At 34.6% G+C, this 27,471-nt stretch overlaps 2 protein-coding genes across 11 annotated transcripts in view; one reads left to right on the forward strand and one right to left on the reverse strand.

Annotated features, from left to right (window-relative positions):
- The window catches only part of eys (eyes shut), a 136,240-nt gene extending 120,880 nt beyond the window's left edge, over window positions 1–15,360 (reverse strand). For all 4 annotated transcript variants that reach the window (XM_036370328.2, XM_036370326.2, XM_036370327.2 and 1 more), the window contains exon 1: window positions 14,395–15,360. The gene's annotated coding sequence lies outside the window, so the exon portion shown is untranslated. The remainder of the gene's footprint in view (window positions 1–14,394) is intronic.
- LOC106622541 (uncharacterized) overlaps window positions 1–26,183 on the forward strand; it is a 144,847-nt gene extending 118,664 nt beyond the window's left edge. For all 7 annotated transcript variants that reach the window (XM_036370329.2, XM_036370331.2, XM_070107452.1 and 4 more), the window contains 3 exons: window positions 21,851–22,701; window positions 24,398–24,587; window positions 24,824–26,183. In XM_036370329.2, the coding sequence (XP_036226222.2) occupies window positions 22,091–22,701; window positions 24,398–24,587; window positions 24,824–25,288 (1,266 nt within the window). In that variant the 5' untranslated portion in view covers window positions 21,851–22,090 and the 3' untranslated portion in view covers window positions 25,289–26,183. The remainder of the gene's footprint in view (window positions 1–21,850; window positions 22,702–24,397; window positions 24,588–24,823) is intronic.
- Window positions 26,184–27,471: the final 1,288 nt, after the last annotated feature.

The following is a 27,471-nucleotide window of genomic DNA, read 5'->3' on the forward strand; positions in this document are numbered from 1 at the left end:
ACTTTAGTTCGGGAATACATTTGGCAACCCCGTTCGTGCTAAACTTTGTGTTTTATTTTCATTATCTATTTAAAGTTGATGTATTTTACACTGACTTTTAATAAAGGTTTTTATATTACTAAATTATAACAACTTTGGTTCTGGCATACATTTGGCAACCCTATTCAAATAGAACTTTGCGCTATACTTACTTTATATTTATATTTTTGGGACATAAAAAGGCATGCTTAGACAAGATTCCTCCTTTCGACCGCAGATCGCGCGTAAATATTTTACTAATATTTTTTTTTTTTTTTAAATTATCGACTTTGGTCTAATATGATTTGCTGCCTTCAGTTTTTGTAGGATTTGGATATACTTTTTTATTTAAAATGTAAAAATTACAACTCAGTTGGCAACCCTTTTCCTTTTATACACTTCTGTCAAAGAAAAAAAATTATATTTACTTTAAGTTATTTTTGACTATTCGATTGGTTGGCAATCCTTCTAAAACAACTTTTTATCTTATAATGTGCGTCATTGCTGTCACTTCCAGCGCAATTTATTTAGTATTTTAGCTTTATATGTATTACAAGTGGGCGGCAATCCTTTGCTCAAACGAACATTTTCCTTAAACAAAATTATCTTTTTTAGAAAAAAAATTACATATATTTGGCATATAAAATCATAGCATTAGTAATTTTGAACGCATTTTAGTACTTTTTTATTGAAAAGGTAGGCAACCCTATTTAATATTTGACTAATATTGTAAAAATTGCAGATATACATACGTACATATATTTTTAGAGAATATTATATAATATTGATCATCGTGTAACCAATTTTTTCGTAATTTTTTATTAATCCTCCTGTATTTTATAACCTTGGCAACTCTATAATAAGTACAATAAGTAGAAATATATTTTATGTGTTTAATTGTTACTGTGAACAACTTATTTTATACACGAAACCAAATGCGAGACCTCATATATACTATTGCACTAACCTAAAATTCACAAAAGTAAAAACAATCATAAGCTAGCAAATTTCTCATTGCCACTCAAACACCAACTTTTGCAAAAGCAATTTTGCGTCGCTGGAAAGCTTTAACAAACAAAGTTTCAAACTTAAAGTTTTAGATGTACTATATGCTAAATATACATACATATATATTTTTGGCCGTCAATTTCTCCACTGCCCTGTTGCAGCTTTATAGCTTTATGGCCACTAGTATTTGCGCAGACAGTAGAAAGGCAGCGAATACATAAAAAATGTTGTTTTGTTCACAAAAATCTGCTTAACTAAGTGTGCATAATTCATAATTTAATTAAAAACCCAACCAAACGAAAAGCACATACACACACACATACTCATACACATACTGACACACATTCACATTTGCATTTGCACGTATATCCCGCAGCGGCTGCAGCAGCGGAAGAAAACCTACAAAGCCGGCAACCAAGCAAAGGCGAGGCGAGGCAAAGCTAATGGAAAGTGAATGACAAAAAACAACAACAACAACAACAACAGTGACAACAAATAGCATGAAAACATAAAAAACATATGCAATTATGCTACACAGATAACGCTCATAAAAATGTTTAAGCGGCGCTGGTAGCGCACAAGTGCGGGAGAGGTGTGGTGATGTTGCTGCTCTGCAAAGGGTAAGCCATGTAGAAGGCGACCATGTTCGGTCCATTAAAAAGTTTAGCCCTGACTACGGATACACTCATTCAGTTTAGTAAGTTGGCGGGCATGCATATGTCCGTTGCGTATGTATACATGACTATAAGAGTGTATGTGTATATATATGAATGTGTGTTTGTGTACCTTTGCTATCTGCATTTTCCTACGCTTACACTAACATATATATTTTACAACGGGGCTTATAACCGTTGTGTTTAGTATATTGCAAAATTAAATATGCGCCCAGTCTGCAAAAATTCTGGAAATTTTACAACAATAAACGAAAAGATAAGCAAAAACAATTTCCTTTACAATTATAGACTTTCTGCCTCTTAAATTCGGATTGAATATCTACCGAGTGCTAGTCTAGTACGCAGTCAAGACTAATCCTAAGTGGTTTCTTTTTGACGTAAATTTTGAAAATGCAGTTTCAAAGGCCTCCGAAAGTCTCTTGAGGAATTTTTTCACGTCGAAAAACTTTTGGCGAAGCATTTCGCCAAAATTAGTAATCAATTTTCTTTTCATATGGCAACACTTTCTAACTCACATTTATATTTTTCATCTATCTGAATACAAAAGTAAGTCTTTTAAACAACCCTGTATTACCAAATATTTTTGGTAACGTGAAAAAAGGAAATAATTTTTAATACTTCTGCAGAAAACTGCTACGACTATGACCATTTAAAAAAAAAATATATTATCTAAGACATTGCTCAAGTAACATAACTAACTCTGACCAGCGTTTCTAAAGCTATCGGAAGCTCGAATTTACCGTTTGGTTGCTTTTTAAAAAAAATATCGAATTTTTATAAAGCAAACCTCAACTCCTTGCTTATTATTTCGTAGTAATTAATTAATTTTTATACTCTCGCAACCTGTTGCTACAGAGTATAATAGTTTTGTTCACCTAACGGTTGTTTGTATCACCTAAAACTAATCGAGTTAGATATAGGGTTATATATATATAAATGATCAGGAGGAAGAGACGAGTTGAAATCCGGGTGACTGCATGTCCGTCCGTCCGTCCGTCCGTCCGTGCAAGCTCTAACTTGAGTAAAAATTGAGATATCTTTATGAAACTTGGTAGACATGTTTCTTGGTACCGTGAGACGGTTGGTATTGCAGATGGGCGTAATCGGACCACTGCCACGCCCACAAAACGCCATTAATCAAAAACAAATAACTTGCCATAACTAAGCTCCGCAATAAGATACAAGACTGTTATTTGGTACACAGGATAACATTAGGGAGGGGCATCTGCAGTTAAAATCTTTTTTTAAAAAGTGGGCGTGGTCCCGCCTCTAATAGGTTTAATGTGCATATCTCCTAAGCCGCTTATGCTATAATAACAAAATTCACTAGAAGCAAATGTTTTTAGCACTTCTGTTGACGGTGTGAAAATAGTTGAAAACTCCGCTCACTCCCCATATAACGGTACGGTTAAAAACTACTAAAAGCGCGATAAATCAAGCACTAAACACGCCAGATACATTAAATTTTATCTTTGATATGGTATAAATTGGCTTTATAGAAACCGCGTTCAAAATTAGTCAGTGGGCGTGGCACAGCCCACTTTTAGGTGAAAACTTATATCTTGAGATCTGCTCAACCGATTTCAACCAAATTCGGTGCATAACGTTCTTTTCATATTTCTATGTCACAGTGCGAAAATGGGCGAAATCGGACTACAACCACGCTGACTTCCCATGTAACACCATTTTCAATTCCATCTGATTCTTTCACTTTCCACTATGCAAATCAGGTAACAATGATTATATCGGGGTAAAACTTTGCGTGAATAATGCAATTAAAGTATGCCACCTTGCGGCCAAAAATTGTCTAAATCGAACCAAAACTGTTCAAACCCCTAAGTACTAACTATGTGGACCCCAGTGCCTATAGTTGACCTTCTACCGAAAATATCAGTCAATCCACAAAGAAATTTCAAACGAGTATACCATTTGACTTTGCGAGAGTATAAAATGTTCGGTTACATCCGAAATTAGGCCTTCCTTACTTGTTTAAATTCAAGTTAAATTTCAATTTCAAATATGTGGCAACCACACAAACACTTTTACGAAAAATATCAGCTATACTGTGCAAAAGTTTAATTTAAAAACACAGCACTGGCTTTAAATTGTCTTATAGTTTGTTTGATAATATAATTTTCTTAATAGTTGGCAACCCTATGCAGAATAATTTTCTCCCCAAGTAAATTATAGGCACATATTTTAAGTGTTTTTATTTCAATATTACTGCTTTCGATCTGTAATAAAAATTATTATTTTGTAATTGTAGCACGCTGGCAGCCCTAAACAGAAATATTTTTTGTTAAACATTATTATAAAAATATTTTCATTTCATAAATTTCAAAACATTTTGCCTCTTTTTATATAATAGAAACTATGAATATTGCTAAATTTGAATTTGAGAACATTGGCAACCCTAAAGATAAATATGAATGCATAGATTTTTTGCTAGCTACTTACATATGTGAATGTTTATAAGTGTATTTTGCGTCAGTGTTTCTTAGTATTTTTTTTATCATTACTGTTCTCAATACGCTTTAAATTTCTTTATTGTTTTAATTGTAGTAAGCTGGCAACCCTAAACAGAAATATTTTTTGTTGGTTACTTATACAAAAATATCTGAATATTTTGCATGCGTTATTTTATTATTATGAACATTTTTATATATTAATTTGGAAAAATTGGCAACGCTAAAAATTAATTTATATATAAATATTTTTTAGCAACTTGGGTAAAAATATGTTGCCTGCGCATTTTTTAATTTTTTTAAATAATATATATTGTCATTTGTAATTTGAGACATGTGGCAACTCTACACAGACAAACATTATTTTTAGTTACTTTTGTAATGTAATGTGATTTTGGCGCTATTGCCTTAATTTCTATATTTCTATTAACATTTTCATAATTTCAATAATTAATTTTTTTATAGCACTTGGCAGTTCTGTTTCAAAAACTTTCCAACAAATTGCGTTGCACCGCAATCAATTGAGTTTGTGTGCGAAAAAGTGAAATTTCCTGAAAATATTCATTTCATTTTGGCTCACGGGGTTACTCCGCCCACAGCCGCACTCGGTCAGAGTGCCAATTTAAAATACGAGTGTGACGCCCAAAGCTGCACCGACAGACGGACGCGTCGAGCAGCTGGTAAAACTATGATGAGCAAACAAACTCGTCGGTGTCGTCAAACTTTTGTCATCAACATTTCAGCTGGCTGCAGACAAACACATACACACTGCCATTAAAATATATACACACATACTTACAGTGGAGGGGCGCAGCCATAACGGCCAGCAGCAGTGAAAGAAGCAGACCAGAAGCAACAACTGGTAGCTGCTGGCTGGTGACGATACCGAAGGCGAAGAACGACAAGCGCCACCGGCGAAAACTTCAAAGTAAACCTAAGCGCATAAACACAAACAAGCACACGCACACACACATGCATGACTACTTATATAAACTTATGCAAAGAGAGATATTTGTGTGTGTGTGTGTGTGGGAGTGCTGTTGCGCGCGCCCATATATAGCCAACTGTGCTCATGTATATTTAAATAATGTGCCGCTAAGCGTCTGTAAATGTGTTTGTGCTTGTCTGTATGTATGTGCGCGAACTGGTATTTATGTGTATGTTCAGACAAGCGTGATTGTGTGTGTTCGTCACTTTTGTATGACGGCATAGCTGACTAGTTGCTGTTGTGCGCCTACATGTATGCTACCAAAACAACGCACACACACATACACCCACACTGGCGAAACTTATTTTACAGTATCATACGCCATAATTTACTTGTGTTTGTGTATTTACGCTCGTGTTTATGCATGTGTTTGTTTGCGCGCTGCTTTGGCGAAAACCGATGAAATTCCATGCGTTGCATATATTTAGGCGCGCGTACATATCATAACCATATATTCCGAGTATCCTTTGTTTGCTTGCTACTTTAATCACAAGGGCGCAATGTTGCTGCAAACATGAGCATACAAGCAGCCAAAAGCGACAGCAGCGCGCACAGGCACATAAGTAGCGTAGTTATGGCCGGCGTGTGTGTGTGTATGAGTGCGCATAAGCACACATACATATATATGTTTGTTTGTTCGTACTTTAGCATTTCACTAACGCGCTGCTACCATTCTGATATGATCCTTTTGAACGCCTACAAGTCGACTTTAAATAAGCTGACAAGCTTACACACCCGCACACACACTTGCTCGGCTGCTCGAATATGCAGTTACGCTTGTGTAAATACACGTCAAACAACATGAAGATATACAAATGTTTACATCGCACATTGTTTACTACGCCACTGTTACGCACATAAACGCATATACACGAATGGCGTATATTCGCTCGCCTATTTAAAGCATTCAGGCAGACATATGTGTGTTTAGTGCGCCGCTTTAAGTTTCAATTGTTAGCGCGTCGCTGCTTTCAAGGGTAAAATAAAATTTAATTTTTAAACATGCGTCGAGACTGTTACGCATTGCGTAGCTGTGTAAATAATTGAGAAAAATTTACTGAAATAAAGGCCGAATACTCCTTATGAAATAAACTTATCTAAACTTTTCTGCTTTGGGCTTGTATATGAAAGTAAATAACGTTATATTGTGTTAACACATATGTTGGCGGCTACAAATTGCATACAATATACAGCTGTTAATACTTTCTTTTAAACACAGATGTTTTTTCCGAAAAGTGGACACCGTTCCAGGAGCAAAAAGTGCTCAAGAAATCCAATAGCTGTGCGGGAAAACTTTGTCGGTCCCAAAATTTTTCAAATAATATGAAGACGCTATCCAAAAATAATACAAGAAAAATGTAAACAATAATATATATATATTGTGTATGTATATAAAAATTCTCTCTGCAGGTCGGAAGTGAGGGTTTGAATTGATCAAATGCTCGAAAGAGTCTGTATACCTTTCAGCTCGCTAACTCTTTACTATATGTTTTTAATTTGACCATGTGTAAAAATACACTTGGGCAATCTCAGAGTAGTTTATACAAAATAAGAAAAAAACCTTGCCACCTATTTTAATTAGCTGAGTAAAAAATATGACATTAAATAAAATACTACTGTTTGGTTACCAGACTAAAATGTTTCTAAAATATGTGTTTATTTAAAAAATTCAAATAAAAAGTTGCCACCCATCAAATAGCTAAATAAACATATATATGTTTAAATGAAAAATGACAATACCAAACAAACGAGTTTTCAAATATACTTGATCAAATAAAAAAATCGTTGCCACCCATTTCAAATAGCTAAGTAAAAAATATGGCAATAAATAATATATGGTTACCAGTCTAAAAAAGTTTTACATAAATGCGTTAATTTAAAAAATACAAATAAAAGGTTGCCATCCATTTCAAATAGCTAAACAAAAAATATATGTATATACATACATATTTAAAAGAAATATGACAGTAGCAAACAAACGAAGTTTCAAATATACTTGATGAAAAAAAAAAGAAAGTTGCCACCTATTTCAAATAGCCAAGTAAAAATTTATGTATTAAATAAAATACTACTGTAAGGTTACCAGTCTAAAAAAGTTTTACATAAATGCGTTAATTTTAAAAAAATAAAAATAAAAGGTTGCCACACATTTCAAATAGCTAAATAAAAAATATATACATATACATATTTAAATTAAATATAACAGTAGCAACCAATTGAGGTTTCAAATATACTTGATGAAATAAAAAAAGAAAGTTGCCACCCGTTTCAAAAAGCTAAGTAAATAATATGTGTATTATATAAAATATGTAGTTACCAAACTAAAAGGGTTTCAAACATACTCGTTTATAAAAAAAAAAAAATAGAAGGTTGCCACCACTTTAAATTGGCTAAATAAAAAATGTGGCATAAAATAAATTATTACAATATGGCTACCAAACTAGAGATGGTTCGAAGATATTTTTATAAGAGTTGTCACCTATTGAAAATTAATAAACATTAAAAAAATTAGTAATATAAACCAATTAGTACAACACAGTTATTACAAAGCAATATGAGAAGAGTAGTCATCACGTTGCAAAGTTTAACTTAAAACAAATAGCGTAAGTTAAAAAATTCTAAAGTGAGGTTAGGTAATTAAAGAAGTTACAGAAGATCTTTTAAAATATTTTTTTAGAATTAAGCGCTTATTGACAAATTGTTTACCATTAAATTAGTGAAATAAATTGAGTATTGCTTCTTCCGGAATATCAAAATAAAAAAAGATTAAGTATATTTTTCGGTATACAAACTAAGCGATAGGGTGAGACATTGTACTACAAAATTTGTTTTAAAACATTTTAGAAAGCTTTCTCATAGTTATATAATAAAATAACTAGTCATAAAAGTGTTGCCACATGTTCAAAATTTAAATTACTAATAAGTTGTATATTTCTTGAGGCTATCAAGCTAAAGAGTATAAAGATATTTTTCGGGCGTAAATATTATATAAAAAAGTTGCCATATTTTTGAAAATTCTTTTTCTTTCATACTAATAGATAAGTTAAAGTACAGTTTAATATTGTTTTCAATATAAGTGGTTCTAAAACGCGTTAAAAAATAATAGAAGTGTTGCCACATGTTTACAAATTTTATTTATTTATATTGGTGAAATAAGTTTATTATTATACAATAACATAGGTATTAAGGCAATGGCTTTCAGTAGGTACTTATTACTAAATATTTTTTGAAGGGTTGCCTCCCTACCAAAACATTTCCTAAAATATATTAAAATTTATTATTAGCACAAAGTTTTAGGATATTTTTGATAAGTGTTAAAACTTTTTGGGAAATTTTTATTTAAACTACAACAAGAAGTTCGGTTAAAAGACGCAGCAATATGATTCTCAAACTAAAGGAGTTTTACGAGACATTTGGTATTATTATATTACGCAAAAGGTTGCCATATGTTAAATTTTTGTAGTTACAGCATATGCAATACACTAAAAGGTTTCAAAATATAAATATTTTTGAAACTATTTTTTATAAAAGGTGTCGCTTATTTGGCAGGTTAAAGAAATATTTAGAGAGAATAAGAAGGATTCAGCACCAGAAGGGTAAATCATAAGATTGAATCTTCAGGAACATAGACTCGTGGTTAGTTAAAAATGTATATAAAAGTGTACAATGTACCTGCCCAAACTGCATAACAATGGTTTGAGCTGCGTCCACACCTCAATTTATCAAAAAATTCATAAATATTCTGTGCCAAACTAAAGATAAGAAAGTGATATACTCGAAATATATATATTATAATATAACTAGAAAATTATAAGGCGAAAAAATCGAAAAACCAGCAGTTTGCAGGAAGAGTGTCGGCTAGAAAAAAAAGCGAACGAAAATGGGAATAAAAGGCGCCTTCTTGAGGAAACGTTACTCAGCAAAATTGTCGAGTCGCAGGTAAGGCAAACATAAGGAAAACAAGCAGGCGAGGAAAAGTGCCACAACTCTAGCAAATGCGCTACATGGGAAGCCTGAAACGACAGAGTATACAGCAGCAGCGGAGCAGGAAATGAAAGTGCATGCCAAAGAGTAAGGATAGCACGGCAGTAAGTGTTACCGCTGAAGGACGACGGGTTAAGACGTTCAGAGGTGGGGAGCAAACAAACGTACCGGATGTTGACAGGCACTTTGCCATGAGTGCTTGCATATGGACGAGGATGTGTTATGAATCATATGCTGCATATGCATATGTGTGTATGTATGCTCGAGTGTATGCATGTATGTGTGAATGTGCCGCACACTAGGGCTCGAGTAGCATTTCCCTTGTAATTGCACAAAAATTCTGCCACTGTGCAGTATCCATATGCTTATAAACACTATAGAGCCGTTTATATATGGTCCACATACATTTGTGTTTGTTTGTATTTTCATCTGCATCACTGCGTGTTTGATTGTGTGCTTGTGTTTGTTTACAGCCAGGCGCTCGTACGCAAGGAAGGTGCTATAAACAAGTCAAAGTTACACTTGCCCTGCACTAACGGCATTCCAGACTCAACACCTAGCAGCAGCAAAGACACACAACAACAACAAGCACTCACACACACACACACACAAGTGCATTAAACACATTTCCATTACGTAAGTTGGCAGGAAGTGTGGATATGCATAAAGGAAAACTTAATTTTTGTCATCTTAAAGGAAAAAGCAAAATTTTCTGGATAAAAAATCACAACAACAACAGAAAACAATTGCATTATTTGTCGCTCACTTTAATCAGTGAGTGGAAATGACAAAAAAATCGGCAAGTGAAGACGAAAACGTGTGCTATGGAGCGGAAGGCTTTTCAGTGAATGCCTTAGCATAGCAACACCAAATAAAAAAAGAACAACAAAATATAAAGTATTTTTTTAATATTTTTGTATGTCTCTGGCATGTCTTTGTTGTGGTTTATTTTGTCTCCATTCGGTTAAACGTTTGTCGGAATGCGCGCGGGTCACTGCTGGAATGTGCCGTTAAAGATCAAATAGTGTGTAAAATATAAAACAAAAACATAAAAAAATTTAATAAATATAAAGGATAACAGTAAAATAAAGTTGTTTTAAAATTTTGTCACACAACAACAACGTGTGAAATTTTTGTACAATAACGGGGCGGCAACGAATAGAAATAATAGCTTTTTATTGTCGCCCTAATGGGATTTTATGGTACTTGCACAGCAAATTTATTACATTTTATTTTTATTTGTTAGGCTTGTGGTAACAAAAAAATTGGCTGCTGCCCGGCTGACCACTGGAAAAAAAGACAAAGTGATAACGTAAAGGAAGTGGCATATTTTCGTATCAAATAAAAAATGAAAAATCGGATACATATACATAACATAAATATATAACACGAATACGCAAAAAATAATAACATCGCTTAAACGCTTAAAAACTAAGTCTAGTTTAAGGCGTATTATACCTAAATCTCTCCTAAATGTATGCTACAATTTTGCATTGACTATGTGCTTTACGAAAATTTTGCTTCAAACTATGCGCTCTGCAAAATATATAAAATATTTCCCGTGTGCATCAAATATTATATACATATATAATATATTTCGCTTTACTTTATTTTATATTTTTATTTTTACACGTGCGCGCTCCTAAATGTATGCAATATTCACGCGCATTGCACTTCGCCTTTATGCTGCTTTCCGCCATTCAATAAAAGCTCACGTGTTTAGCTTTGCGCACACTGCTTTATTCGTCACTTTTGTTGGCATTCAAGCAAAATGGCATTAAAACGAGCACATTGAAAAGTATATTGATTGAAATTTATTGCAGATGGAACCGACAGATTGGCGTATAGAATTTTTGAAAGCAAGCGTACACTTTTTCGCCGCTGTTACTTTGGTGTGTGCAAACAACAAAATGGAAAAAAATGCACTTTTTCTTGCATAAATTACGGATGAAAAAAAAACGTGTGAACTTTTATTTGGCAAAATGAAGTTGATTTATAGACGGTCTTTATTGAAAGGCCACGCTGCATGTATCAATTATGGTTGAAATGGAAAAGGCTTTAGCAAAAAATTGCTTTTTACAAGTGTGAATTTGTATTTGAAGTCCGGTTTGAGTTAAGTTGAGCTATTTGAATAGCGCCTAAATGTAGGCCCCTTAATAGAGTTTATTTTTAATAGCGATCTGTTATCTACAATTTGGCGCCTGTTTTTAGTGGAGAAAAATTATCTGATGAAGATTTCAAGCTGTGTGAAATTAGCTTAATTCAGATTTTTATCACCAAATATGAATTGAAATTTTATGTTATTTATTTATAATTTATATTACCAACTTTTTGCGGTTGCGTTGTATTTCGGAAGAAATTATAACAAAGTTAAAAACATATTAAATATCACACTTCATTATTACTTACTGACTTACTTATTCGATTATTTAAATAAATTAATTATGTTTACAAAATATTCAGATATAAATATTTTCATAAAAGTTCAGGCTAAGAAAGTCGACTCTAAATTAAATCTGTTTCTAAATCAGCAAAATTTTAGGCTGCTTAAAAATATTATAATCGCCGGGAATATATTTTTCAGAATAATAATTCTAGAATAAAATTGTATTTAAGAAATAACAGAAACCAAATTGTGTTATATAATTAAAACAATTTTTTTAAAGAAGGAATAAAAAGTTTCAAAAAATTGTGGAAATAAAAAAAAAATTAAAGAAAGAAACTGAAATTTGAATTTATATAGAAACAATTATATATGTATGCATATGTCAATGTTTAATTTAATTTGATTTCTTGAATGGTAAATAATTAGAAAAATAATAAATAAAAACAATATTAAAAAAAATTATATTAAAAAAAATGTAGAAATATTTATAACTTAAAACTTCAACTTAATAAATCAAAAAAATATTTTATGGTGTTATAAATTTGTGAAAAAAATTTTAATATTAAAAAAATGTCATTAAATTTTAAACGTAAAAAATTAAAATAAATTAAATTTTGAAAACTAAACTTTATTTTTTAAACTGATAATTAACAGAAGTATTTTTGAAGATAATTTTAAAGTGAAAGAGATTTTCAAAGAAGTCGTCTTAAAGGTGATCACATTGTTGATTACAAAATTTTTAAATGAACTAAAATAACATATATTATATATAAATAAAAATTAATTACAAATTTTGTCCAAATAAAAATTAGATACTAAATATTAGTAACTTAAATTTATTATAAAACTAATTAAAATTGATTAGTTAACACTAAACTAAAAGTGCCTAGTTTTTGTACCCTTAACAGGGTATATTAAGATTACCACGAAGTCTGTAATACTCAGAAGGAAACGTCGGAGGCCCTGTAATATAAATGAACAGCATGACGAGCTGAGTCGATTTAGCCATGTCCATCCGTCTATCCCTCTGAATAGACGCGCGAGTAAGTAATTTAGTTTTTGTGATATTGATTTCAAATTTTGACCCATCGTTTTCTCACCAAGGAGCTGCTTATTGATCGGATTAACCGATATCGCACCACTATAGCATATAGCTGTCATACAAAATGATCGATCGGAACCAAGTGCTTGTATGAAAAACTTTTTATTTGAAGCGATATCTTCACCAAATTTGGCATGGGTTATTTTTTTAAGCAATAATGACGAAGAAATGGTATAAATCAGATATATCAAATAGCTGCCATATGAACTGAACGATGGAAATAAAGTACTTGTATAGAAAGATTTTTCATTTTAAGAGAAATTTTCGCGAAATTTAGCATGAGTAATTGTCAAAGCAATCGAGCAATCTCCGAAAAAATATATCAGATCGAATCACTATAGCATATAGCTGCCATAAAAACTCTACGAACAAAATCAAGTTCTTCTAAGAAATCTTTTGTATTTGTGAAGCGTATTATAGCAACCAAAGTTTCTTGCTTTAATAATTTAACTAATAATAAATTAGTTTATTAACTTAGTTTTCTGTTAAAAAATATGAACAAAGCATATTTTTTTTTTTTTAAAAATTGGCAACAACATATTCCATAAAATTTTCACGGACAAATAATATAATTTTTCTATGATTTGAATTTGAAAAAATTAAAAAATTATGTAACCAGCTAAAGGTTAACATACGACTGAAAAAAACTTTTCCAGTACATATATTTAAAATATGGTACCCCGTGCAGGGTATGAATATATGAAAATGTACATACATTTTCAAAACAAGCCTAGGTTACAGCCAAGAAGTTTATAAAATAAAAAATAAATTGAACACTGAGAAGAAAAATCGAATTTTTTGATGTTTTTTCAAATTATATTTATTTTTAAGTGTTTAAAGTCACGCAACTCTGATTAAGTTTACTATTGTATATGCCACATATAATTTTTCTTTTAAGATTCTGAGTTTTATATTGTTATTAAATTTGCTACTTAGATATATGTATATATACTTGTATATAAATTTTTTAATTTTAAATTTTATATTTTTATTAATTTTTTTTTTTTTGGTAAAGGAGACAAATTCATATTGTAATGTTTATGTTATAGAAATTGTATAAAAAATATTTTTGATTGTTTTAAAATTAGACAAAAAATTAAATATTTTCATTAGTCATTATTAAAAAACCTATATGCATATATCTTGAACATGCATATGTATATTCGTAGCAGAGAATATGCATATAGGCATGTATTTCATTGAAAGTGAATTAAAATTTATACATTCCTTTTAACTATCAAAGGACATCAGCAGTTGTGTTTTTTTTTTTTTTGTAAATTCTTCCTATTAAAAAGCGTTTGTGTGACAATAACTTGAAAAATAAAAATTTTTTTGCATATGCTCGTACCCTGTAAGCCATTTTTCTCAGCAATTTGAGCATAGAATTATGTAAAAATATTTGTGTTTATTTGTAAAACTGCTTTTATGCTAACGACAAACATAAATAAATAAATATTATAAAAAATAAATATATTAAAATATTATTAAATAATTCAAAGAACATTAAATAACTGAAATACATGTGTTAAATATACTTGAGATAGGGTTTTCATAATATAAACTAACCCTGGGAATGACGCTAAGCAACATTTCGAGGCGCTACGTTTCATCTAGGCACTGTGGAAAAATATATATAATATATTGTAGACTAATTTTCTTTGAAAAATACATATAAACGCTTTCAAATAAGTATGCTAGCGTTATTTATATATGCTGTTATTATCACATATAAATAAGTTCAAAAATGTATAACAAAAATTTCGACATACCTATTCGCTTAGGTCATTATACTCCACACAAAATAATGCCAGCTTAACAATGTTGCATTTAGCCAATTAAGAAGGCGAAAATAAAATAAACGTTGCCATGCTAACTGATACCGAAAGCAACCCACAAAGTGTATCGCTACGGAAACCGCAAAGAAAACGGGCCACAAACAAACAAATTAAGCCAACAGGCGAGCACAAATTCGATTTCGATTTATACACTGCACTTTGACACAAAATATGCTTTAGCGATTTATGCGATTTATACACACTCAAAGGATTTGTTTGCAGCTTTAAAAGCGTATATCTCTATTATGAGTAGCGCATTAATTTTCAGCAAAGTAAATAATCACTTTCTTCCGCAGCAGCAATCACGTGCTGGCATGCTATTGACACTTTTGTTGTTTTTTTGTTTTTGTTCCTAAACTTATCACTGCTTTGATTTGCACAATAAATTACAAATAAATTGCATTTTGCATTATTTAGCGTTTGCAGCTTGTAAATTCAATGTAACTGTAAACGCGTCACACACTTTCGCATTACAATAATTGCTGCATGCAATATTCAATAGCGCGCTAGTTGGCTTAGCCTACTATCAGCCGCAGTGTATGCGCTGGTTATCCTTATTATCCTTTTCAGCTCAGCGCTTGCTGCCTTTATTTGGCTGGTTTGCGTTCAATTGCGTTGCGCAGCGCATAAACGTAAGCGACAACCACGACGTTACGGCACAGCACGTCACTCATGCAACGCGACACTACCACCACTGTTGGCCATCCAACGGATGCAACATGCATTTAGGTACAAAAGTGTCGTTTCACCAACTGTCAAACACCGAAGCTAAGGTGGAGCACGCTACTCACCGCACTAAGGCAACTCAATTGTTCAAATTCAAATTCAAAGTGTAGTCTGCTGTGGCGACGGCGAGCGCTGTGATACTACAATGCGACCATTCGTAACCGTAGCTCGTCGACAACTGCTCGGCCAAGGGTGTCGTACGCATGCAAAGAACCACCCCCGATTGTGGATTGGAAAATTTAGTGCGCGGCGTATGCTAGCCGATCGACGAGCGCAGCGTGCCGACTGCAGTTTGGCGCTGTAATGTGCTTGTTGTTGTTAGTATTATTGTTATACTTGTCATACTGCGCGCCCACACAGCTGCACTTGCAGGCCGCAATTTATAGGGTGACAGCGCGTGGTGTACACGCTTAGTTGGTTAGTTTGGTTGATTGTGCGCCTTCTGCTGCTGCTTCCTCGTTTGCTTCAGAAAACTTTTAATCACCTGTAACGGTTCATAGGTGATGCAGTTACTCTCAGCGTACGCAATTATGCATCGTTTAACATGCTCTTTCTTTTCTTCCTTCGGCTCGCTGGTGGTGAGTCGACGCAGTTTGCATACTCTCATTCGCGTTCTCTCTTTTCCTCGCTTTCTCGCTCTCTGTAACGTTTTTTTATTACATTATGTTTTCTTGCTATCAACTTCAATTTCTGTCTCTCTCTTAATTTCTTTCGCTTTCTTGTTGGCATTTTTCCGGTTTGTTTATGTTTTCTTTAGCTTTTGCAACCGGCTTTTTAGCTCAGCACGGCGTATACGTAACCAACAGATTTTTACAATCATTGCTCGCTGTGCAACCAAACAGCCGTTGGTTGTTCTTATACGCCACTCATACACACATATGTTTGTGTGTAAAATTAGCACATCGTTTGAGATATTAAATTGTTATATTTTCTATTTATAGGCCGGCCTCCCCCATCTTTTCCTTTCTTTGGGTGTGTGCGTGAGTGTGTTCATTGTTTGTGTAGATCTTTTGCTGATTGAGTGACTTTGATATGCTTATCAAATTCGTTTTTAAAACACACACATACACACACTTAGATATATGTATAAAATATATGGCTTATTATTATATTATATATATAATATATATAATTATAATTATATTATCTACTACAATAATAATATAATATATTGTATTTATTATTATATACTACAAGTTAAGAGTGTCAGCGCAGAGGATTGTTATTATATATAAATATTATTGGAGTATAAGCTAATGAAGTTGTTAAGCATGTCAAGTGGCAGCACAAATCTATAATTATATAATAATGAGGATTAGTTGTTAATTGTCTTTTGAAATGGTCCGTAAAGAGCCATAGTTTTTTGATTTTCAGGCTTAATTTTCTGCTACAGCAGAGTACTTTAATCAAAGCAAAATTTTTTTGGGCACAAATGTCAACGAAATATTTTTTTTGTTGCATATAAATAGTAGTATTGAAAGCAAAATTCTAGAATAATAAAATAATATGTGTTCTAGAGGTCTTTGAAGTCGGCAAAGTTGTGCAACTATTCAATCAGGTAAATGTAAGCTCCGCATTAGTTTCCATCCTTAATACGTTACACTAAGATTTTGCGCTGGAATGGAACAAGAACCTAGATTTTACTTAAATTTTATCAATTTTAACAAATGATTGCCTTTAGAGAGAGTTCTAGTTCAAACAATTTCCGATAGTTGGCGTGATAATCGAATTGTTACCAAAACCATATTTAGTGCACGGCTCGTATCAAATTTTGGTAGTATTTGAAAGATAAGTGAGCTATATTGTCAAATGAATTTTTTGCTATGGCTTTACTGTCAAATTAGTAGCCAACTACCCAACTTAAGGATACAGGTATGAAATTAAAAAAAAACATCCTCTAGTAGACAATTTTTTTTAAGGTTTCATTTCATGAGAATTCTGGAATCAGCAGCTGTGAAATGCTATTTTTTAGCGTCGTTGGAAATCACGAGCAGCTCAAAAATTGTATTCTTAAAATATGTATAAATATATCCTTAAAGATTGATAAAGAGTTTTTTTTGTTTTTTGAAATAAATTTTTTTAAGGATGCCACACTAGCTGTGCGCATTAATATACGTGGTGGGTTGAGAAAATAGTGGAAATCATAAAATTTAAAAATTCGCTGGTTTGAAGAGTCCAAATGTATATCCAATAGTATATGTCCGCGAGATACGATAAAGTTTTCGGCTGTACTCATTTGTTAAAGCTCACACTTCGTGGCTTGTTCGTGAATTCTTTGCCAAAAACAATACTGTAATGCTCTGTATTACTTTTTTCTATTTCCAAAAATAAAAAGCACCTCACAAGAAAGATGAAAGATAGTAAAGGCTAATCCAAAAACTAATTTGAGTAGTGTTTCGAAGATTTGAGAAGCACTGTATAAGTGCAGAATATCGAATGAGGACTATGTTGAAGGTTTTAGTGTAGATGAATGAATAAATATTTTTTTCAAATACGAAACTTCGCGTTATTTAGCACATCGTATATGGTTATTAGTCGGATATTGTATGTTACATAACCTTTTGTTACTTTTTTCATAACCTGAAGTCATTCTGTGCATTTTTGCGTACCAGAAATATTTAATTACTATTAATTCTGCTCAGAAACGGTAACAAGGATTTTTAGGAAACAATTTTTAATTTACAGTAAACATATTAATTTGGTTTATGATAAAACTTATGATTATTAGCTCTAAAAAGCGTCGCCATATTTAATCGAAACTCAGTATTCATATTCCGTAATTGAGCGCTAGTTATGTGGAATAAGTTTTGTAATTTTTAGAAAAGAGTTGCCACATGTTATATTCAATTTAATTTATTTAGCTGATTTTACAAATTTCAGTTTTCAGAATTTTTTAGGTTATACATATGTTGTCGTCTTGTCATAAAGACCCTCTAACGAATTTTAATTTTGTAGTTTTGTTGGCTACTGGGCTATAGCTCTGTAACTTTGTTCTAAATGGCAGCATTTAACATTGTTCAAATGTTGTAATTTCTCGAAAGCAACCTAATGCATTACAAATTCGATTCCTTTTTTTTACATAGACGAGCAGACACATGAACGGCCGGGAAGTCATTCGGAGCTCAATTCGTCCCGACATTTCGATCACTTAAGCGTGTGTATTAGATGTTTCGCTTATATCTAGATGTTACAAACAACAATTTGTTGAACAAAACTATCTACAATCATTATCTGGATTGACAACGGAGTTACGATAATTACCTCATTAATTATGGAACTTAATAAAAATGCTTCTCGATTATCCACGCACTTGTCATCAAATATGTACAATACTTATATTCCAAACATTGTACAATATTTATGTAAGTGCATATACATTAGGGTGTGTCATTTTAAAGCAACTTTTTTCAACTAAAAAACAGACCGAAAATGTACAAGAAGGTAATAAACTATTGTAGCCTCCTAAAATTTGAGCTTTGAAAAATTCTTTAGGCAGCAACTTAAAGGCTCTTCAAACTACTATCGGAAGATAAAAGAACATATTCAATTTTTACATTACGAATTTTTATACTCTCGCAACCTGTTGCTACAGAGTATAATAGTTTTGTTCACCTAATGGTTGTTTGTATCACCTAAAACTAATCGAGTTAGATACCGTGAGACGGTTGGTATTGCAGATGGGCGTAATCGGACCACTGCCACGCCCACAAAACGCCATTAATCAAAAACAAATAACTTGCTCCGCAATAAGATACAAGACTGTTATTTGGTACACAGGATCACATTATGGAGGGGCATCTGCAGTTAAAACTTTTTTTTTAAAAGTGGGCGTGGACCCGCCTCTAATAGGTTTAATGTGCATATCTCCTAAACCGCTAATGCTATAATAACAAAATTCACTAGAAGCAAATGTTTTTAGAACTTCTATTGACGGTGTGAAAATAGTTGAAATCGGGTGGCAACTCCGCCCACTCCCCATATAACGGTACTGTTAAAAACTACTAAAAGCGCGATAAATCAAGCACTAAACACGCCAGAGACATTAAATCTTATCTCTGAGATGGTATAAATTGGCTTTATAGGAACCGCGTTCAAAATTGGTCAGTGGGCGTGGCACAGCCCACTTTTAGGTGAAAACCCATATCTTGAGATCTGCTCAACCGATTTCAACCAAATTCGGTGCATAACGTTCTTTTCATATTTCTATATCATAGTGCGAAAATGGGCGAAATCGGACTACAATCACGCTTACTTCCCATGTAACACCATTTTCAATTCCATCTGATTCTTTCACTTTCCACTATGCAAATCAGGTAACAATGATTATATCGGGGTAAAACTTTGCGTGAATAATGCAATTAAAGTATGCCACCCTGCGGCCAAAAATTGTCTAAATCTAACCAAAACTGTTCAAACCCCTAAGTACTAAATATGTGGACCCCAGTGCCTATAGTTGACCTTCTACCGAAAATATCAGTCCATCCACAAAGAAATCTCAAACGAGTATACCATTTGACTTTGCGAGAGTATAAAATGTTCGGTTACATCCGAACTTAGCACTTCCTTACTTGTTTATTTTATTTTCGTATATATTTATTGGTTTGTTCGTAGACCGTTCAATTCCTTGCCGGAATCAATTTTTATTTCATTTTCACAATGTTTCAATGTCAAGCTATTAAAATAAAAAAATAAATATTTCAATATCATTTAAAGGGTAAATGGAAAGTTAGGAACGGTATCCTCTTAATACAAATATTAAAGCCTAAATTTTCAGACGTTTTCTTCTTGAAAATTTTCAGTCTGTTTTCAGTTTAAAAAAATTTGCTTACAAATGACGCACCCTAATACACATACGTGTATATATGTATATGTATATGCTTATACATATAACATTATATATGCACCCAACTATTTATGCAGTCATGTCAGAAAAATATTCATTTAATTTCCTGACACAGAACAGCACAACTCCTTGGAGAGTTTACTATACTAATTTGCTTGATTGGCCAGCTTTTTGCCCCCTTTTCCGGTGGTCTTGTCATGCCAATTGTCAACGATAAATACCCGTGCTGCGTAACGCATTGTTTCTGTAAGCCGTGCAACTTTCAACGAATTGGCGAAACAAGAGTAACAACAAGAACCAGGGAGGTAGCGAAAGTTGGGGAAGCGAAAATGTGTGCGCTACCAAAGTGCGTACAAGCTCGAATCAGCATACATCCAACAACTACAAGTGCTGTGGTCTCAGTCCTAATCAGTCGTTGTTGGATGAAATTGGCAATAAACTCCTTCTCGTTAAACCGCTTTCCGCGCCACTCAACTGCGTACAAAAATACAAAAACAAAATGGACTGAAGATTGTCACTGAATTTAAATATTTGTGGCTACCTCGTGCGTCAAACGAGGGCAGCACGAGAAGTCAGTGAACTATTGCAGTAACAATTTTGTTAGTTGTGGGTGTACTTACAACGCTTTTATTGCTCCAGTTTTCGTTTTATAAAAGTTTTTAAAAAATCACGCAAGTAACGAACTTAGTTCGTATTATTTATACACATTTTTTTATAACCTAGAAATAGTTGAGAGTTGTTGTTCAGAACTCAACACATTGCCTGTAAGGTATTTGTTTAAACTCTTCGAGGCTATTGAAATGAACGGCACATTTTGCAAGGAACTCATAGAACTGGGAACCTAGGGTTACTTTGGCTCACAGATCCATAATTTTATTCACATTTCCTTCATGGAACGCCGATTCTTTGATTTTAGTTTGACACTGCCTATTATACCCGATCGGACTTCGGCATTTATTTTGCTCCCTTAGCATAAAAATTAGCCTAGCATTGAACGAAATACAGTCGAAAACATGATACAATTGCTTTCGTATGTATCGAGAAATAGCTCATGTCTCTCATATAACAAGGTGTTTAGTTAGCTTCAGTAACCTTACATCTTTACTTCTGGCGACCATGATTTTCAAGCCCATGTTTTAGTGACCAGAATCTTTGATTGTTGAATATTTTTTAACGATCTTCACTTTTTGTTAATATGCCAAACCCAGAAGTATTTTCGGGTTTGAGCTGCCTGCTGATCTTGCAAAATGTTTCATTGTTTGCTCGTCGGAAATATTAAAATTTCCAATACCTTATATAAAATAGATCAGCTGACAAAGTTGGCCCAACAGCATTGCTTTTTAATACGAATTTTTGGGGAACCTTGATCCTAGAAGTATTATTAAGTCTGTTCTAGTGATTCTTCGCGGATCATGTGACTTACTTAATTTGTGAATTCTTGTCTCTCTTGCTTATCGGAAATCTTCAGGTCATCGGTTTGGGACCTATGACCTAATGCAGCTTGTGCAAAATTCAACAGATATACCTGCAAGGACAGGGTTGCATTTTTAGTTACTTTGAATCGCCATACCTCCTGCCTTATCCACTCGACCTCGTACTCGCTTCTGTAACTGTCGCTGACACGTTGGCGCTTGTTACCTTCGATTGGTTTGGTTGGTTAAAACCCGGCTCAATGGCTAAGTGACAATGAATGGCAAGTGTTTAATATGCCACAAAAGTAGCTGCATTTGTCCGTCGCATTGAGATTGTCCGCCGCTTAGCGCAAAGCACACGCAATATTCTTGTCAACTTTATTTACAAGGACTTTATGTTTCTTTGCAGGACGATAACAACAGTACAACGGATGCGAAGCGACGATAGCAACACGATTACACACGGATAGTACAAAAGTACGGAAGATAGACCGCAAACAGTGACCACGGATGGTACATAGCAGTTGGAAGTGGGCATCGAGAGGCACAGGGAAGATACGAGAGTAGCCGCGAGAGCAGCAGAGTACGCAGTAGGCTACGCATACGGTAGCGGAAGCGTACGCAACGTAATAAACGCATTGCCAAAAACATGTTGGCAGCAGCAGCAACAACAACATTGACAGCAACAAAAACACCAACCGCTGCGATGACAACATTGACAACGAACGGCTCAACAATGCCGACCACGAGCATGCTGATGACAACAACAACCATAACAACAATGAGCGATAAAGCACGAAGAGTTACTAAACAAACGGCACACGCCGCAACAACGGTAACAACAGCGGCTGGGACAACAACAGCAACTGGCACCAGATCAGCCATAACAGCAGCAACAACAACAACTACAATTACCTCAGATCCAGGCATTTTATGCTTTCATCATTGCAATGTAAAAGTTTTCTGCTTCCACTTGCCACATCGTTGCCCCAAATGCAAACAAGTATTAGACACCGGTGTCGATGTGGACGGCAAGAATGATGCGGCCGCTGAAGCTGACGACGGCAAAAACGTTGTACGTGGTAATGAATTGGTTAGTAATGGCTGCAATGGTGAACGTACACGTGCCGGTAACGTTGTTGGTGTTGGTGTTGTTGGCTCTACGCGTTTGTTGCCTTTTCGCTTGCCCTATCCGTTTATACGTGCCTCGCAATATCCTTGCGCGATTGTTTTACGTCCGACCACAGGCGATTTTCTCAAGTGAGTATATTTATGCACCCATACACATACAATTTACATATCTGTTTTAAATACAAAAATGAATAAATACAGGTTTATTGGCTTCATTTGAGCATTTATTTGTTTTTCGTTTTAAGAAACCAAAAATTCTGTCGTTTACTGTGCTTGAGACTATCCGAAGTTACACAGTCGCGATAAAAATTTTGATTATACACTGAACAGGGTATATTAAGATTGCCACGAAGTTTTAACACTCAGCAGGAAATATTAAATGAGCAGCACGATGAGCTGAGTCGATTTAGTCATGTCCGTCTGGCTGTCAGTATGTACGCAAACCAGTCGTAAAGATTTTTAGAAATCGTTTTGAAATTTTGAACACGTCCCTTTCTCCTCGAGAGACTTTGTCGAAACCGCCGATATCGGATCATTATAGCATATATCTGTCATACAAGCTGAACGATCGGAATAAAGTGCTTGCATGGAAAACTTTTTTATTTGTGGAGACTGTTCTGATCGGACTTCTATAGCATATAGTTGTCATACAAATGACTTTTGTATTTGACGAGATGTCTTCTCGAAATTTAGAAAATAAATTTGACCTTGGCAAAATGTATACCTCATAATGTAAATAAAGTGGTCATTGACCCCTTAAAATGTAAGTAAAAGGGCCACTGACCCCAAATGTAAATAAAGGTTTTTGACTTGGCTAAATGTAAACAGAGGTTGTGAGCTTGACTAAAGGTAAACGAAAGGGTTATTCACCCCATAAAATGTACACAAAAGGGTAATAGACTCCCTAATGTTTACAAGTTTCCCCCGTTCGTTTTTTTCAAGAAATTGCTCATTATTTTGAACAGCCTATATCGAACCACTATACGTTATAGCTGCCATACAAAGTGATCGGTCAAAATCAAGTCCTTGTATGTACTTTTTTAATTGACAAGTGATATCTACACGAGATTCGGCAGAATTGTATGGCTGAAGATTTCTACTAACTGCGAGGAGGCATTTTTATGTATTTGGTGATCAGATACCACAAATTCTTTTTAAATTCTCTTTCCATTGGTGTCTTTTATACGTTAGGTTCTAAGCTCAGTGTGAAGTAACGCAGCGCGAGGGTTCAGTTAATAACAATTATTTTATATTATATAAAGAGTCGGCATTAATGCACTCGTCATTTTTTCGGAAACACTAATGCCGAATAATGCCTCGGTTTATTCATCAAAGTTCCTGCCTGTGACGGTTACCGCATTGCCGCCAATGTCTTTTCGTGTTGCTCAGGAAACGAAACCAATACTAGAAGACTATTTATAAACTCAAACCAAAGAAAACACTGACATTTTTAGACGCTCATCATTAAGCACAAGTTATATCAAATATAAATTGAAGAGAGCTCACTAATAAGCTAAGAAGCAACAAGAATACGTCCACACTTCTCGTTATCATCTAAAAGCTCCTAAATCTGTTAAAAGCTTTCTAAATTCTAGCATGTTTAATTTACCTCCACCTATCCACACAAAATTGAAATGAATGCATATTAGTTTGTTCTCCATAGTCTTTCGATCTCAATTTGTGTTCCACATTCATAACATTCCGAATTTGACAAATTAGTTTCCTTCGATGCTACTTAACCGCTAAACAAGCACACATACACAAACACCTGCATACATATGCGGGATGATAGATTTATGTATTGGTCTGTTTCTTTATTCCACAGCGACTACAACAACTCAACCGATTTGCATATTGCCGTGACGACCTCAACGGGTTGTGTTGTGGAATTCGATCGGTATGGCTTGCGGCGCCACCGGCCCGATAATACACGCATGTCCGATTGGTGGCAATGTCTGCTGGTTGGCGATGTCCCCGAACCATGGTATGACTATTGGGATGATATATTGCAGCAGGTAAGTTATGCACCGTTACACATTACACAAATGTGTGTGTGTGTGTGTGTGTGAGTGTATATGTATGAGAATTGCTGCAAGAAAAGCGCAATTAAGCGTAGCACCTACGGCTTCGATACGCTTCGCTGCATGCCAGCTATGAATGTTAGAGCCACCACAATATATTGCACATACACACTCACATACTTCTATACATATATCTATGTGTTATCTGATATCTATTTGCTCGCCCGCAGATTTGCAATCAGCCGAATCGCTGGACCGTCTCCCATTACCAGGAGGATAGCCACAATTGTTACACATTCGTATTGGCATTCCTGCAGGCGCTCGCCTATGACAAGCTCAGCGCTGCCGCACGCTCCAAAACCAGCTTCTGTGAGAAATATATAGTTCCTAGAACCACAACGGCCGGCAAGTATATATCCTTGTATCGCAAGTTGCGTGATACGGGCATTTATGTGCATCCACATCCTCATCAACACTATCAACACCAAAGGCATTTGCTGCTTAACGGCAAACAACAGCAACACCATCACACCTATAACCAGCAGCATCTACAAGTGAAGCCGTCACGTGGCAAGTCGAGAAACAATGGACACTTGAATGGTCATGTGGGTGCCGCATCCGTTCTGCTGGCCAACGGCGGCAAGGCCACCAGTATCATTTTGCGTGCGCCCAATCTTTGCACCATCGAGGAGTGAAGCACACCATCGCCTCACCACTTGCATTAGTTCTTTGGTACCGGTTCCTCACCCAATCACTCAATCATTCATTTAGAGCATTCCATTAATTTGCATATGTACTTAGTAACATAGGTTCTTGGCAGCAATGTGTTAGGCAATTATGTAATTGAATATGCGATGATGGCGTGCTTTAGGCACCACTACAACAACACTGCCGATACAACAAGTTCATGTTTAGCGGTAATATTCTGCTGGGGAAATATACTTGTTAAAAACTGGTCTGTTACTAGTGCTTTTCGCACCATATACGTTCATGCTTCAAACTCTTAACGATGTCGCTGCTGTTTGAGTGGTTCCGAACTAGTACGATGTGTTCAAAAACTCGCCAGTTTTCGGTTAGAAACTAAATTTACCACTGTAAGGCCAATAAAAAAAAGCAAGTTCAAAAAATTTTAAAGCAAGTGATGATATCCAGCCCATAGACTCAAGTGCAGATAGTTTGCATATTTTTGAGCTACCACGTGCAGTTGCGTATTCGCCGAAACTTAACGTGTTCTTTCCCGGGTTCTGTACCACCAACTTGTCTGACTGCTGACCAGCTACTCTGTCAATGTGAGCGGCACTTCCTGCCAGCCTCTAGCTTCTAATCAATGTTCCTCAATATTGCATCCTTTGTTCGGACCTTTCTTTGCAACACATACACTTCCTTTTAATAGTTTTTATTGTTTACTTCATTGCTGCAGATTTTTAAGGTGTATTTTTGTTTACCTACACTGTGTTTCTATTCTTCAACTTTGGTCTCTTTTGTCTTAAACTTTTAAGTTAAAATAAGAAAATAGTTCATTTTTATGCGATAAAATTGCCTTTTGTGAATTAAAAGTCAATAAAATATAATAATTTAGTTAATTAAAAATTGTTTTTGTGTTTTTGGGTGGGAGGAAAGTGGTGAGGAATTAAAGTTTGAGCTGCTAAGAGCAACTTACGTAAAAACATTGCAACAAACTATATAAGAAATTACCAAAACTATGATGGTTGCTTATTAAATTTCTTGGTTTCAGAAGAAAAATTTTTTTCGAAAAGAAAAATTGTATATTGCAAGTATGTATATATAAAATAAAGGATAGGTCAGGCCGCAGGGTTGATCCAAAATCGATGAATCTCACTTGGACAGATCTTCGTTCTTTGTTTTGCGCATGAAAACCCTGAGACCTCTTAAGGCTCCCTCTGGCCTAGAAGGAACTCGCAGTCGCATAAGTTCTGGTTGTTGACTAGCACTTGCTGCGCTCACTGGAGGTCCAAAGGTTCAACACCAGGACGCAAGAAGATATTGGAAAACCAACTTGCATCCAATCGGATGTAATTGCGGAAGGGTGCCCTCCCTAGCAAGTTAATCGGCTTTGCAGTTTTCAGCAATTTAGCTATACCCAGCAGCCATAGAATTCTGATATGGTAGTAGCTTGAAGCTATGCTAATGAGGTCATGCACTCCTTGACTAGTTTTGAGCGCACAGTTAGCGAGCTCAAAGCCAATATAGACAATCGCCTATCGGAGTAAATCCACAGCTCTCTGAAGGGAGCAATTCATGTATGCAAATATAACAACAGCTGAGATTTAAGTTCAGCTGAAAATGGGTAAAACCCTGTACAGTATAATTCATTGAGTTATATATTCCTCGTAAACATCGCTTTCTTGTAAGGAACTTTTTGATGGCTGAACCATATCAAGAAATTAAATCGCATATGCCGGAAAGAGTCGAGTAAAACGGAACGGATCAATCTCATTAAGGCCGAGAAGCGTGGATTAAATGACATGGTTTCTGCAGAATTTCCAATAGATGTCTTTGTCGGTCGGAGCTTTCTTGAAAGTGTAGGTCCTAACTGCATAATAACGAGATAGATAAAAACAAATATAAAATATTCCGTTATGAGAATACAATTGTACACCAAAGGTATTTTTATGGTTCTGAAATTCTTGATTAGTCACAATGGCAGGCCCTTAGTGCTGTTTATGGATAGTTGAGGATATTTCAAATACCATAAGCGAAAACTTCCAGTCAAGAAGAGATAGTTTAAAGCCTGTTGCTTTATCAGTAGAACCAACGATGGCAAATTTTTCAGGCGCTAAGCTAAACCATATGTTATGCCATTTTTGGTCTAACGCAGCGAAGGTCCAACAGTTTAAGTGGGAAAAAACACGATTGA

This window comes from Bactrocera oleae, chromosome 3, assembly GCF_042242935.1.
Source record: "Bactrocera oleae isolate idBacOlea1 chromosome 3, idBacOlea1, whole genome shotgun sequence".
NCBI lineage: Eukaryota > Metazoa > Arthropoda > Insecta > Diptera > Tephritidae > Bactrocera > Bactrocera oleae.